The sequence below is a fragment of the Drosophila kikkawai genome, chromosome 2R (genome assembly GCF_030179895.1).
Source record: "Drosophila kikkawai strain 14028-0561.14 chromosome 2R, DkikHiC1v2, whole genome shotgun sequence".
NCBI lineage: Eukaryota > Metazoa > Arthropoda > Insecta > Diptera > Drosophilidae > Drosophila > Drosophila kikkawai.
Genome location: NC_091729.1, coordinates 2,778,927 through 2,795,105, shown reverse-complemented (window position 1 = coordinate 2,795,105; position 16,179 = coordinate 2,778,927). Strand labels below are relative to the sequence as shown.

The following is a 16,179-nucleotide window of genomic DNA, read 5'->3' as shown; positions in this document are numbered from 1 at the left end:
AGAAACTGTCCTTTTGCTTCTTCCAGCTGCTCAGCTTGTTTCGGGGTTAGAACATGTGCCTCTATCGGTTCTCCTTTCGCCATGACTTCGGCTTCCACCTGGTGTAAGGATTCTACACCCACTACCTCTGGTGCCAGTTGGAATTTCCTCCAGAAATCTATCCCAAGATACAATTTTTGCTTCAAGGAAGGACAAAGGAGTATCGGCAATCGATGTGTTATCCCATTGTACGAGATGTTGGGTTGAATTTTTCCCACTACCCGATGCTGCGTACCTCCTGCTGATTTCATTATCGATCGCGCTTTCTCTAATCTCAGTCCTATCCTTTCCACTATTTCTAGGCAACCTTCCCCGAGCAAGCTGACTGATGCCCCGGAATCCAAAAGCCCCACGATCTCCAGGTCTTCTATCCTGACCTGGGCGAATGGTCTATTATCGCCTTCCACCGCAGCTCTGATGGCCGAACACACCATCCTTCTTTCCGCTTTCCGCTGCTGACCTCTTCTGCGGGCTCTTGCGACTTTCGGAGAAATGTGCTGTCCTGAGCTGTGTGTTCCCCATATCCGTTTTCGGACCTCTTGGTAAGTTGCTTCTCGTACTGCTATAGGTTCACGTTTCGACCATTTCATGCTATGGCTTGGTTTATTTATATTTAATAGAATCCTACTAATTTTATTTTCCTTACAGCTATTCTTATCCTTAGGCATGCAATTTGACGAGGATTTCATTTGTTCATTGCAAACGGATTGGAGCGTGGTTCCTCGTTCTTGACCACTCTCCTCCCACCGTTTCCCGTTTGGCATCGCGTGCATCTGGGAGTCCTCACTCCTGGGAGTCCACACTTGAAGCAGAAAACCTTCAACACCTCCGATTCACACGCATTGAATGCATGTCCAACGGTTCCACAATTCCAGCAGGTAAGTGGCGGTCGTTCTCTGAGGTTCTCCCAGTGTCTCGTTAAGGCTTCCACTTCCTCCTGATCCACAGGTTCACTTTCGTCTCCGATTGGTTCTGGACAAAGCTCATCTACCCTCGGACGATCCTTATATCCCCGGTGAGCTTCGAAGTTGCTTGGCTGTCTGGTCCATCGAGTTGCCAGGATTCTTTCCGCGTCGTGGCATTCGTGTCGGAGTTGATCCAGGTTGGTAATATAAATCGGGTATATGATTTTCGAAATTTGATCCCTAATGTTCATCTTTATCACCTTTATTAGATCAAAATCGGAAAACGGCATCTCTAGTCGCGATCGGAGAGCGAGCATGGTCTGGATGTATACTTCTATGGTTTCTCCTGGCTTCTGCTTCCGTTCTCTTAGCTCGTACTCTCGCTCGAAATTGGATCGGTGACTCTGGAACTGCTGCTGTAGTGCATATCTCAGGTAAGGCCACTCTTGCTTCTCCGTCGATCTCACGTACATCCAGTACCATTCCTTGGCTTGTCCTTCCACTAATACGTGAAATTCCCTTAGGACTTCCTTCCACGGCACCTGATACGATCGCTGGAGATGCTCGAGGCGGAAAATAAATTCGGACACTGGCATACTCCTTGGACTTCCGTCGAAACTAAGCCCCCACTTACGCAGCTGACCTACATGAAACACGGAATCACCTGTTGCCCCGCTTGTTCGTCGCGGATCCTGTCCTGGATTGGCGTTTTGCTGTGTCCCCCCGTTTCCACTAGGATATTCTGGCGGTGTCGGGTGAGACCCATTCCCTCTTCTTTGCTCACGCTCCGTCGACCAGGCGGTTTGCCGAAACCCTTCTGAAGCGTGCCGATTCACCTCCTGCTTTTCGGATAACGCCCCAGAGTTTGGCGGCGAGAATCCCATTTGGTGTCGTAACCCCGGCACCATGTTTGGTGGAGGTTGCTGTAGCATCCTCGGGTCGAAAGGTGGCAATGGATTTAACAGCGTCTGTGTTGCTACCCCTAACAGTGGCTGCATCTGCGTACCCGAAACTTGACATTGTCCCTGTGCGACTTGTTGCAGTTGAGCCTGCCGAACCTGCGTAGATGCCTGCACCGCTGCGTTCTGTTTCAAGACATCTCGGCGAAACTCCGCCATGCAGTCGTTGATGTCCTTCATGAACTGCATCATATCCTGCTGCATCTGCCGTTTGAACGCATCGTACTCTGATGACATTCCCACCTGGTACGTCTGATGTGCCTGAAACAATGCTGCATTGACTCCTGACGTTATCTCCGAGGGGAGAGCCTTCGGTATGGCCCCGGTTCCGCCTACCGATTGGTGACCGCTTGCTTCTCCAGGACTTCCACTTCCCATTCCTTCCTGAGTCTGATCCCTTATCGATTCCATACCTTCGGGTGCCGATACGTTCTCCAATTTCTCCTCTTGGTTGCTTTGTGATCGCGTTTTTGCCGGGGTCATACTTGCTGGTACCCTATTCCGGATGAACTCCAAACTTCTCCTCAGTTTTCTTCCGATTTGTATTCTCTCCCTTTCACTCTTTTGCATACCCTAACTTCTTTTCTATTTATATTTTATTCTTTCAGCTTCCTTCACAATTTTCTACTATGGGGGGGGGGATGAGACGTCGCTATTTTTACTACCCACTAACTTTTCTCTCCTTTCCTTCAGTTCCTAATCCGTTGTAAATATATTTATCTTTTTTTTCAAACTTTATTAATTTAATTTACTTCTCCTTTTTTTTCAGCCTACGCTTGCAACTGTTGGGCATCGATGTCACACCTTCTTGCCCGTGTACATGGACCACAACAATTCCAAACACAGACAACAGACTTAGATAAGTTATTACAAATTTACTTTTTGACAGACAACATATTAAAAATGATGATTGTTTCTTTTCATTTAAGCTCGGTGCACCTTCTAGTCTGGCTTCGCATGAACCGTGCTTAATCGGTCATGGGTCCACTTCTAGTGGTTCAACGGACTGTGCTCTGCAGAAAAATAAATTCTCGGAATATTCCGCACTGTGGCTACGCTGAGTTTGACCTTTTGGCCTGCTCATGGTCCAAACAGCGGGGTTCCGATTTCTACTTCTCCCGGCACATAATCCTGGTGTGTATTCACTTATTTATTTACGTTACTTTTGACTTTAATTTTTTTTGATTCCATTTCATTAATTTTTCTTATATTTTCATTGGGCGCCATTTGTTATGTTCTGCTTTTCGCGCGTTCGTTGCCGGCTAGGCAAAGTCTCTCTCAAGGAGGGGAACGACCACAAATATATCACGCAGCAGACACAACAACAAAAACAAAACGGAATTTCAAACTTGGACAACGGCTAACATTTTGGCAACGGATTTTTGTAACTTCTGGATTGGACTACCTGGCTCATCCGTAGTCCTTGGAGTCCCTCCCAACCATGAGTGTATCCTCCGACACATCTCCCAAATTGTTATAGTGGATCGCATCTGCTCAAATCATCACATCCCCCCCAACACGAATGTCTACTCGAACTTCATTTCGATCACTTCACTATATTTTCATTTTTTGTCTTAAGTTCTAACATAGAAATATCCTACCCACGGTACCGAAGGACTTCATACAAGGAACATTTATAAATAAATACATAAATAAATAATTTAATAAATACGAATTAACAACCATGTGACGATTAATGTTTTAGATGAATTAACAGATATGTTGAATAAATATGACTTAAATTACTTTATATTTTTCTGTGAGCTACATTTCCTTTGTTTTTTTGCTGGCGGTTGTATGTGTTTTTTTGATAATTATATTTAGGGATAAAAACCTGTGGCCACCCAGGAAGGAGTGGCCAATTTTTCTCCTCGAAAAGTCGTCTTCTTCCTGGTGGCTGATCTTCCTGTTTTTTCCCAAATATCGTTCCTGGTCCAGGATTATTCACTCCGGAATATGCTATAATTAATTAGACTAGGATTTTTGGTTCTCACTAGGATATCTTGTCACAACTCACTGGTAGAAACTCGTTTTTCTTTTTTTTTTTTTTTAATTGCGTAATTTTTCGGCTACTCGAACCGCCTGCTGCCACGGATCTTCGCCCTTTACTTCACCTTTGCCTTTTTCCTAAGCCTCTCTTAATCCCAAAAACCACTCAAAATTTCTCGGGTTCAAACTTTGGTTCCTTTTTGGAGTCATCCGGTTTAAGGAACCAGTTCCGTATTGGACTCAGTTACCCGACTCCCTGGAATCACGAGTCGTCGATGACCGGTTATCGGACATACCGATCATCTTCTGGCTTTTAGTAAACAATTTTTTTTTATATTTCTCCTTTTTTTAGAGTTTGCACATAACATTAGGTTCATTAACAGTTTATGAATGTATGTTATCTATCATTTAAAGTAAAAACCATGACCATTGGCTGTATGGTTTTTATGTAATATTACCTCAAAGTCGACAAATTTACAAATTTTTTTGGTATGATGCAAGAAACGAAAGAAAGTTCAACTTTGAATGGACATATTTTGTAGAAAAGATATCTTAAAATTGATTTTATTGCAGATTCTGAATCCTTGGGAAATGCCCTGTCGAATAAGTATGGTTAAAATCGTTTGCGAACATGACTTTTTCGATTTTTGCAAGGCTAATTCCTTGCGCTACTGTGAGTCGGCTCACTGCTCTACGCATATGCAGTGCTTGTAGAACGGTGACCGACCAGGTTGCACTGGTTGCAAAGCCACGACATGGCAACTTCCGACCCAGAGTTGCTTGGCCCTGGGAAGGCTACTTTCAGATTTTGTTAATTTTTTAAAATACAATATATAACTTTGCCGTTTTGCTACGCGAGTGCATGTACATGTGTCTTTAAGTGTTTATTTATTTAAAAGGCTACGTTTTAAAACAGCTGGAATAACTATTTAGCTGCAAACCTTATAGTTAGATGACACAGGTCGCATTACACGCCTGACTTGAGGCCCGGGTCTCGGTAAGAAGTGCGAGTCATAGGATTTGGGTATGGGAGTCACGGGAAGCGCCGTGTATCTTGCCTTGGTATGATGAACCCTTACCACCCTTAGGGCAAAAAGTCGAAAGAACAAAAACACCACCATAACGAAATAATTCTCAACATTTTAAAACTGCTAAGTTTGTATATAAAAAAAAAATGAATAGAAAAACTAACGGAAAATATATAAAAGTTGAATATTTATAAATTGCATATTGTAAAGAATTTCTGCCGCGAAAGGGGGAACGTGCAGCGTGCAGATTTCATTAGGCCGCACTAGGTGTGGCTGCCAAGATTCAGGCCGGTCCGACTTTTCGGCTAAGTCCTAGTTAGAGAGCACGTGTGTTTTATTATTGCACAGCTTCTCGCGTTGCCTACTGACTTGCAGATAGAAAGCCCTTTTCAGACTCTAGATTCCTGGCTGAGGACTTTTGGATATGGTCCCGGTAGGGAGCCAGGCAGTTAATATGAACGATATCTTGATCGAATCTCGTACACTAGGTCAGAGTGACGGCGGATGACGGTGACAGGTCCTATCCAATCCGACTGCCGCTTAGGACATTGTCCCACTCTCCACTCTGGGGAGTAGAGCCATACTTCTTCTTCATCGACGAACTCTACTGAATGTGATCTAATGTCACAGCGTGATATATTAACTTTGGCGGCTGCAATTAGGTGTTGCCTTCCAATATCCTGCGAAATTGAACGAAATAAGATAATCGCACCCACCAATTCGCCTTTTTATAGTGAATCAAAGTGAAAAAATGATTTTTTTTCTAATGAAAACGATCTTTTAAAAATAAGTTTATTAATTTTGTATTTGGATTTTTGTTGATTTGATAAAACAAAAATATTTTAAACACTGAATGGTCATTTTGACCAATTATTACCAAATATGTATATGCCTATTTTTGGAGAATAGACTAATAGACTTAGCATTTCTGGATTATAATCACTTGAATATATAAGGTTGTCAAAAAAGTCTTGCGGTATTTTGATTGAATTTTCAATTGTTCATAAAATTGGTTATAATAGTGCGATTTAAGTCGCGCCGTTTTGTTCGATGACGAATTCCCAACGAGATGCCAACTTAATAACGCCCCTCTTATAGAAGCTCGCCTTCCTATTGGCAAAAATCTCGAAGAGCCAATTTTCAAAGGACTCTCTTGTGTCCAACTTCCGACTACCAAGCTCGTTCGCCATGGACCGAAATAGGTGGTAATCACTTGGTGCAAGATCCGGACTATACGGTGGATGCAAAAGAACCTCCCACCCGAGCTTCGGAAGCTTCTGGCGCGTCACCAAAGACGTGTGTAGCCTGGCGTTGTCCTGATGGAAGACAATTCGGCTTCTGTTGATCAAAGATGGCCTCTTTTGCATGAGTGCTGCATTCAAGCGGTCCAGTTGGTAGTACAGGTCCGGATTGAGCGTTTGACCATAGGGGAGCAGCTCATAGTGGATGATTCCCTGCCAATTCTACCAAACACACAAAAGAACCCTCCTGGCCGTCAATCCAGGCTTGGCAACCGTCTGGGCAGCTTCACCGCTTTTCGACCACGTCTGTTTGTGCTTCACGTTGTCGTAAGGGACCCACATCGCCAGTCACTATCCGCTTCAAAAAGGGTCGATTTTGTTGCGATTCAAAAGCGATTCGCATGCATCCATACGGTCAAAAATGTTTTTTTGCGTCGAGTCGTGTGGCACCCATATGTCTAGCTTCTTTTTGAATCCAAGCTTCTTCAAATGGTTTATAACGGTTTGATAACTCATGCCCAGCTCTTGGCCTATGCTACGGCTGCTACAATGCCGGTCTCTTTCGATCAATTCAGCGATTTTATCGCAATTTTCGACGACAGGGCTTCCGGAGCGTGGCGCAACTTCGACCAGCTCTGCACCAGAACGAAAACGTTGAAACCATCGTTGTGCGGTGGAAATGGAGACGCATTTTTGCCTTTATCGTAGTAGTACTGTAAAATATGCCTATTTTCTCTTTATTTTGCTCCATGTTTGCGGCGCTATAACTCACGAACGACTAAAAACAAACAACCATAAATCAAACAAAAAAGGTCTAATGTAAACCGATGCGACGAATAAAACTAGAACACCTAGCGAAAATACCGCAGGACTTTTTTGACAACCTTATATATATTTTCGTGACTTTACATTCTTTAGAGACGGAATAAACGGTTCAGATGATGCTATATTTTTTGGTAGGTTCTGGTTTATTTTACCCTGAGTTGTTTTGGTTTTTGCTTCTCATTTCCGCAGACGCAGCTCGGCGCAGCCGATGAAAGGAAAGTTCCAAGCACCTTATAGGCATAGTGTTGTCGGTGGCTTTCATCGGCTTCAGCTTTTATAGACTACTTTAGGCAGAAAAAGGTGAAAAAAATTGACACCTGGCAGGTAACGATTCAACTGTACAAGCCCAAGCCAAACGGAGGATTTTTTTTGTTTTGTTAACAGTTTATAAATGCATCCATAATTTAAAGCAAAAATCATGACCACTGGTTATATGGTTTTTTAAATTTCCTGAAAATTGACTTAATTACCCATATTTTTTTGTTTGATTTAAAAAAGAAATAAATTTCAACTTTGAATGCTCATATATTTTACAAAAAAAAACCTAAAACTATTTTGATTACAAATTCGCAACTTTGTATGGTTTAAAACCTTTATGCGAACATAATTTTTCCTATTTTTCTATTCCGTCAGATTGAGGGTGTAGCGGCGTGATAAGAGTCTTTTCCACGTTGAGAGGTGCAGGACGCCGCACAGTAGCGCCTCTCGAACAAAAGCCGTTGCAAAAATCGAAAAAGTCGTTTTCGCAAAAATGATTTTAACCATACTTATTCGACAGGAAATTTCCCATGGATTCAGAATCTGCTGTATGAGCCTTCAAAGTTGAACTTTGTTTCCATTTCTGCATCATAAGAAAATGCTTTAAATAATAGACACATTCATAAACTGTAACCCAATCCAAAAAAAAAGGGGAATTGGGTTAGGGCTTGCACAGGTAAATCGCTACCTGCCAGGTGTCCATTTTTTTCATTTTTTCTGTCTAAAGTAGTGTATACCTTTTTTGGATGGGCTGAGCCACTATACACACTATAACTACGACCTTTGTGGATCTATTCTGAACCAAAATCAACTTACATCTGCTGCGTCGAGCTGCGTCCCCGGAAATGCAACAGCATAAACCAAAACTACTCAGGGTTATATATATATTAAAATACCGACTCAGCTTCATACTAACCAAAAAATATACTAACTGTAGCGCGTGGCGGTTACACGTTGAAACAAAAAAAAAATTTTTTTTCAGTTTTCAAATTATTGTTATCTGAGCAAATACATAAAAATAAAGATAAAAAATATTTTTAAAAAATTGTCTTCATTGAGAAAAAAATATTTCTTTACTTTGATACCCTTTAAAAAGGCGAATGAGTGGGCGTGGCAGATTTTCCAATACATATGTAAATTTCACAACAATTACCTATCAAATGGCGTTTAAATTATTTAGTTATCTTATTTTGTTCAAAAGTTATGATTTTTGCAACGTAAAATGAGAAAAGGCGCTACTGTGCGCCGTCGGAATTGGGCTTTGATGCAGCACGCCATGTCGAGGGCAGTGATCGCAGATTACTGCTGATGATAGGTACTTGGTATCCGGTCTCTCGGATCCCATCGATGAAGCGTTGCACTAAGAGTGGCGGGCGGCAAATCGCCTATCCCGCCTCTGCCCAGGCGCTACAGCTCCACGGCAAAATGGTCAAATGACTCTCGGGCTCCTTTTCTCATTTTACGTTGCAAAAATCATAACTTTTAAACCAAATAAGATAATCAAAAAATTTAAACATTTGACAGGTAATTGCTTTTAAATTTATACACTTGCTCTCATATCTCTGCGAACAGGACAATAAAAAATCATAACATTGACTTTAATGTCAAATAGCTGCAAATATTTTGCACTGCGAATCAAAAATTGTTTCAATATATTAGTTATTCAATTGACGTCGCCTGTTTATTTTTGCAGAATTATGAGCCTAGCGCTTTTCTTATAATGACAATTTTACTCAAACCCCTTTAAAAATAGCAGTCTCAAAAGTTTGCGTTCAGCAAAGAAGTTCGCCATTTATTTACAGATTAGTAACTTGTCGGGTAGCCCTTAGTCTTCAAAACTTCTTTCAGACGTTTAGGCATCGATTCCACTAGTTTTCTTGTATCCTCTGCTGTTATTTTCTGTCATTCCTTTAAGATTAAAGCCTTTAGCATAGGTTTGGATGTAATGATGCGCTTCCGTATACGACGCTCCAAAAGATTCCGCAAATGTTTGATTGAATTCAAGTCTGGTGATTATGGAGGAGTTCGCAACTGTTTTTTTTTTTTTTGTATTATACAGAAGCTAAAGCTTGACATTCTGGGCAGTGTGTTTCGGGTCATTATCTTGTTGAAAAATAAAGTCCCCTTCCAGACCTAACCGTCTATCACTTTCAACCAAATTAGCCTTCAGTAGGTCAATATGGGCCCTATGGTCCATAATTAAGTCTATAAAGGAACGATTTTCCACGCCCTTGGGGGGTAACGACATAAGTCCGCCGCCATAAGTTCGCCGTTTTAAAACGACATAATTTCGCGCGATCTTATGACGCTTGAGGACGCCATAAGTTCGCCGCAGAAAAAACGACATTATTTCGCCAGCCGCGATCTTATGTCGCCGAAAAGCGTCATAAGTTCGCGCGAAATTATGGCGTTTAAAAATTACTTGCAATTACTGAATCGTGTCCATAGCATAGGTAAAAATGCAAAAATTTAAAGCTGAGAAAATTGCGTTTAAAGTTTTTGATGCGCCCACGTTTACACTTGTATACCTTGCGTGTGTACTAGATTTGAGGCACTTATAATTGGAATTCGATAATGAAACTTCCATAGTATATTCTTTAAGTAATAGAATATATTTTAAGACAAAACAAGAAAGGAAGCTAACGCCGAAGTTTTTATACCCTTGCAGATATTATTTCATTACAATTTACCTATACTTATTAAGTTTACAGTTTGCAAGTTACAGTTTTGCATTCCCAGCTTTACATTTTCTCAACATCTACCGATCTTTCCTATGGCAGCTATATGATATAGTTTACCGATTTTCATAAAATTTATAACAAAATTCTGAAATAATAAAATAAGCTTATATCTCAGAGTAGATGAAAATACGTTGAAAAACAATGACGTTATAATTTTTTTCTATTAATTTCCCGATCGTTCCTATGTCAGCTATAAGGTATAGTCGTCCGATTTTCATAAAATTTTTATCGAAATTAGAATTTAATATAAAATGGCCATATCTAAAAAATGGTGCAAAAATGTTGAAAAACAGCAAAGTTATAATTTTTTTTTTTTAAATGTATCGATCATTTGTATGGGAGCTATATGATATAGTCTTCTTGCTAGAATACCAAAAATAATAGCGAAAGTTACCTAAAACTAGTGTGGTTTTATTAGATACTTATCTAAATTTACTTATAAGAAGAAAAAAGTGCAAAATATCTAATACGTTTCGAGTTCTAGACTTAGAAGAATGTGTGTACCTATTATTTCGGCCAACCCATTTTCATGCTTTTTGGATAAAATTGATCCCTGTATCTAAATTTGAAATGAAAAATCCTTTTGACAGTTATTCTTATTATCTGGAATAAGTACGGAAACTAAAAATAAAGAGGGTTTTTTCATTAGGTTTATTAAAAAAATTTTATAGGACTTGAAACAAACGTATGTACCTATGTATGTACCTAGTATTTTGGCCAGTAGTGTATATAGCAGTGAGAGTATATAGAAGACTATATGGATATTTCCAAAGAAATGTCAACCGCGGCCAAAAAATTTAAACTTCTCTAAAATGTTTTGTTTCCAACATAGTAACAATATGAAAAGGTCAATTGATTAAATTTGAAGGGTTAATCATATTCTAAAACAAATTTCGAAATATTCGAATGCATATTCGCGCAAACACGATTTTTCATTATTTTGATGAAAAACATCATAAAAATGGGCCTGTTTTCTTTTGATAATTACATCCAAACCGAGGCATTATGCTTTGACTGTTGTTTACTAACACCACAAGAAGAATGCAAAAAGTCGAAATAAAATGGATATATGTATGCTCTTCTAATTTACTTACTTACTTACTTACTTACTTACTTTCAAGTCGATCGAAGCAAAACTGTAGGAATGGGAGAAATTTAAAGTCTAGCGCGTCGTATGAGTCACAACTGGCAATTCGAACTTTTGCGTCGTTTTTCTCTAAACCACTTTTATGAAGTCGGTAGTCACGATTTCTCGAAAACTATTGCACCGATCGACTTCTAATTTTGCACACTTCTTCTAGACATGTTTTTGTTGTCGTTGAACGAAAGATTTTTTTTTTATCTTCAATTACAACTCATTTTATAAGCCAAAATATGTCCAAAAATGACGTAAAATATGAAATTTTTTATAAAAAGGGCTACCAAAAATTCAACTTTTTAATTAAAAGAAAAATCCTTCGTTCAAAGACAAGCCAGACATATACACTAACAGAAAAACTTTGGTTTTTTGATTTCCTATGAACATTGACGGAGATATCCTGCCTACCGCAAGGACATACTTTCTTGTGGGGTTAAGTTCAAGCCTGCCTCAACGGCTCATTTTTTAATATTTGTTGTTCAAATTTTTACACAATGTAGTTCAAAAACTTATATTTAAATGTACAATAAATTAAATTTCTAAAATTTTCGTATGCTCTTTAAAAAAAATCCACGGAAATAGGCCTTTTTTAGTGCTTTAAAACCCGGATAACCCCTTAAATAGTAAAAAATTACATGCAAAGTATGATGATAAAAACTGTCGCGTGCGACACCTTATTAAAATTAAATAAAAAATAAACTACGCTAAATTTCTGATTGTAAATAAAAGCAGATGAAAATGACATTATTAAAATTTTAAAATTTGTTTCATTAAAATATTCCCAGCCGTTTCGCTGAAATCAGTGTTTAAACAGCTCGCCGCGTAAAGTGACTCTGTTTTTGTCGCGTGCGAACCCTTCAATTTTTTTTAAATTTCTTAAATTTGAGCATACACTCAAAATCAACACTAACACCAATTATAGCCCTAGGCAAGAGCTATAAGTTAATATATTTAAAAGAAATAAAAATAAAATGTAGAATACTTTTTTTTTGCTTTGAATGCGTACGAATGTCGCGTGCGACACCATGGAAATGCCCATATGCAAAGTTTCATTCAGATAGCTTCAAAACTGAGGGACTAGTTTGCGTAGAAACGAACAGACGGACGGATGGATAGATAGATATGTATGGCTGCCAAGAATCCGGCCTTGGCACCCGTATTTTAGATTATTTAGCAAATTTTCTTAATTTTTCGCCAATTGGCGTTTTTCTCTGGTAACGGTCATAAGAAGAAGCAAGAAACAAAATGGAAAGACCAGCCATCCTGGCTGTCAGATTTCGCCGTTTAGCTCATTCAGGGATCAATAAAAACCCTCAATAATGAACAGCTTTTGGCGTTGCCAACTGGCTTTCAAATCAAAAGCCCGTTTGGGTTTGGCGGCTTTCGTTACAATATAAAATTTTGGTTTTCACAGCTTAAAATTTTTCTCTACATCTACCGATCGTTTAATTTGGACGAAGATGAGTTGCTGATGCCAAGTCGCTCTAGTACCAGCACTCCCCAAGTCAAAGCGCACACAGGTGTGGCCCAGTTGGGGACCACCGTAGGCCAACACAGAGGCGTTCCTATCTCGAAGGCGATGTAAGCGAAAGCGAACCTCAGAGGGCCAGAGACAGTCTGGTTATAACGCTGGGGAATGAGCTCAATGACGACGGGCGGCTGCTGGCAGAGAGATGGGAGGAGATAAAGACCAAGTTGGCCGACATGGTAACCAACTGGTTGGTTGCCATGCCGGGCGGTGCTATCCCTTCATTCGACTCTTCGGACGTGGTGAGAAGGCACAGTGTCATTAGGTGCGACGACGGGTTCTTAAGGAGCTCCCTAGAGGGCCATCCTCAAGGAAGGAAAAGAAATTAAGTCTAGTCCATACTAGAAACACCAGAAACCGCAATACCAATCCTCACAAGATCAAACCCTGTAGACACATTACATACTCTACCACAAAATACCAAAATGCGGCTACCGCTCCCAGTAAACTTCATGCAAGGAGACTCTATATATGAAAGCACGAATTTGGGTAATCAAATATCCATAACAGTCGCAGGATCTGCCTATTTCGAAGTCTGCAATAACTCAGACCAGATCCAAACACTTTACCTCGAAGAACCGTTACAGGCAGAAGAGTTCTCTCCACGTCTCCACGACGAAAACCGTCAACTAACGTTCTCTAACGCCGTCAAACACTTTATACCAGTTATGCCCAGCCCATAGCTCTTTCCGCTTGCATTGTTTTTGTAATTGCTCTTAGGCATAGGCAAAGCAATCGCCATTTACATGCACGACTCACTGCATAAGCAAAGCAGATTACACTAACAATTTTGCGCATTCTCTTCATTCTCCGCGTCTTCGTTGATCTCGGCAACAACACTTTAATAGGCTTCACAGTTATCTCGCTTGTCCGAATGTAAGTTGTTGTTGGATCGTCGAAAAATGTACATCGCGAAAAATCAGTTGTATTTTGCGTTGCAGGCAAGATGTTTGATATTGCAGAAACTAATTTCTTTTTTTGTGAAAATTGCTTTAGTGAGCCCCAATGCATTGTTTGCTTTAACGAATTAGTAAATAAAAGGAAGTTTAATTTTCAAAGGCATTTCACAACATATCATTTACTTTCATTTTTTTCAGTGCAGAAATTTGAAGTAGAAAAAACGTTTGCGTAAATTTATTTGTGTTTTCATTTATGTGTATTGGTGTGTTGCTCTGCCATAAGCAACGTTTGGGCACCCCTGCTCTATACCAACAGATAATACACCGATTCACGCAAAATCTTACAGTTACCCATTTGAACATAAAAGACGAAAAGTTCGAAAGTAAATTTCAAAAATGCTCGAACAAAATATCATAAAAAGTAGTCATTCCCCTTGGAGTGCACCCGTTTGGGTCGTTCCTAAGAAAAGTAATATCGCAGGCGAAAAAAAAGTAATCGATTTTCGGAAACTAAATGAGAAAACTGTTTCTGATAGATATCCTATTCCAAACATTGCAGATATACTACACAGCAAAGGAAAGACCATGTATTTCACAACAATAGACTTAGCAAGTCGCTTTCACCAAATTCAAATGAACCCACGCGACGCAAACAAGACGGCATTCACATTCGAGTTCACGAGAATGTCCTTCGGTCTTTAGAACGCTCCTGCTACGTTCCAACGCGTTATGGACAACGTCTTAGGTGACTTAGTCGCTAACGCCTGCCTGGTATATCTCGACGACATAATAGTATTCTCACCCTCACTCCAAAAACATAAATCCGTATTCACAAAACTACAAAACGCAAATCTAAAAATCCAACCGTGCAAGTGTAGCTTTTTAAGGAAGGAAATCGACTTCTTGGGACACATCGTCACTCAGGAAAGAGTGAAACCAAACCCACTTAAAATTCAAGCCATCAAGGACTTCCCCTGCCCAAAAACAACTAGAGAAATTAAGTCATTTTTATGACTATTAGGGTACTAAAGGAAATTCATAAAGGACTTCGCGAAAATAACTAAACCCATAACAAGACAGTTAAAAGGAAATAATTCTATAATAATAGACGATGAATTTAAACATATATATATATACTCATATACCCCGATTTCAACAAGCCGTTCACGTTGATCACAGACGCAAGTAATTATGCGATAGGCATTGTTGCGATTAGTATTTTAAAACACCCTTTTTTGCGAGAATGAGACCGCTTTATATGTAAGCGTCACTTTGTGAATTGAAGAGCGGCAAACCACAAGTGTAAGATCAGAGAAAATGTAAAACTTCTTTATTTTTTAACAAGATTAAATAAAGATTTCAGCGCTGTTGCTATCAGTATACTACAACCAGGCGCTTGTTGTACGTGGTGAAACCCGGGACCCAGGGGCGTCCCAACAGGCATAACATAAAACATTCGCAATATTGGCACCGGACGATATTTTTAAAATAATAGAAGAGTCCTATAACAACTATTTCTTCGAAAGTGACATACAAACTTTTCCGCTGAAAAATATGGCTAACTGAAATCACTAATCCTCATGATCAGGAAAATAAAAATAGTATATAAATTTTATTATTATTTATATCTTTAACAAAAACGGAAACAGAAATAATATATATATATAATTATTTAAAAAAAATGTACATAAGTAAATTTTACTTACTGTGGTTACAAGTTCCAAACAAACAAATTGAACTGTCTCTATATTGTCGACAAAAAAAGGTTCAATTGCTAGTGAGGATAATGGCAACACTATTGTGTCAACAAAAATACACTTATCAAAAAGTGTTACAAAAACCTTTAAAAGCTCGACGGTTTTTGAGTAGAAGAGTTGCAGACTCCTATTATGGGCTTGATTTGACTTCAATTTTTTGCGTTGATTGCTTTTTTTTACACTCTTTACTGTATAAACAGGATCGTGGAGAGGAAATATTGTCTCACGTAATTGAAATTGTGCGAACTTTATAATGTGTGAAATATTATCCTCCTGTAAGAACTTAAGATCCGTTACTGTTGAATATATATTACATATAAGTAAGCACGCATCCATAGCATTTAGTATTTTTTCTATTACTTCATCATCTACGATTTCGTCTTCGTCTTCCTGCAAGAAAAATAAATGTTTTCCTTAAATAAACCAACAGTAAAAGTTTATATGGCAATAGTCAAAGCTTACTCTGTTTACATAATAAATATTAATGTTATGTGATAATTTCCCGATCAAGCGGGTACATTTTTGTTTAGGTGAAAAATATACCTAAAATACATTTTATTTGAGAATCGGAGAGGGAGAAGGTAAAAGGGAGAAGGGTAAGAGATAGTTGATAGAGTAACCCATTTATTTATTAGCCTAGAGATTGAGCAGCGTTTGGCAATTTTTATGGGGAATACCTAAAAATATTTCGAATTTTGGAGTATATAACATTTTAAACATTTTTATTGAAATCGCATAAAACAACTATCAGGCCTGTTCTAGTTTCCACTTCCGCAAAATTTATTCGGATTTGGATTTCCCTGACCTGTTCACTTCCGAAAAAGTCTTACGGATTCGCATTTCCCCTCTGGTAAGTCTCTGTTAATTTGCAG

General features: G+C 39.1%; 2 protein-coding genes across 2 annotated transcripts in view; one reads left to right on the top strand and one right to left on the bottom strand.

The window, feature by feature from the left end:
* Nucleotides 1–16,179, bottom strand: part of Nipped-B (Nipped-B cohesin loading factor) — a 133,527-nt gene that overhangs the window by 55,651 nt on the left and 61,697 nt on the right. The window contains exon 10 of the mRNA XM_070284836.1: nucleotides 15,257–15,697. Coding sequence (XP_070140937.1) covers nucleotides 15,257–15,697 — 441 coding nt within the window. The remainder of the gene's footprint in view (nucleotides 1–15,256; nucleotides 15,698–16,179) is intronic.
* Nucleotides 628–2,735, top strand: LOC138927976 (uncharacterized). Its single transcript, XM_070283830.1, has 6 exons — nucleotides 628–640; nucleotides 721–917; nucleotides 988–1,141; nucleotides 1,214–1,378; nucleotides 1,469–1,699; nucleotides 2,673–2,735. Exons 1-5 carry the CDS (start codon nucleotides 628–630, stop codon nucleotides 1,522–1,524), a joined length of 585 nt encoding a protein of 194 aa, XP_070139931.1. The 3' UTR covers nucleotides 1,525–1,699; nucleotides 2,673–2,735.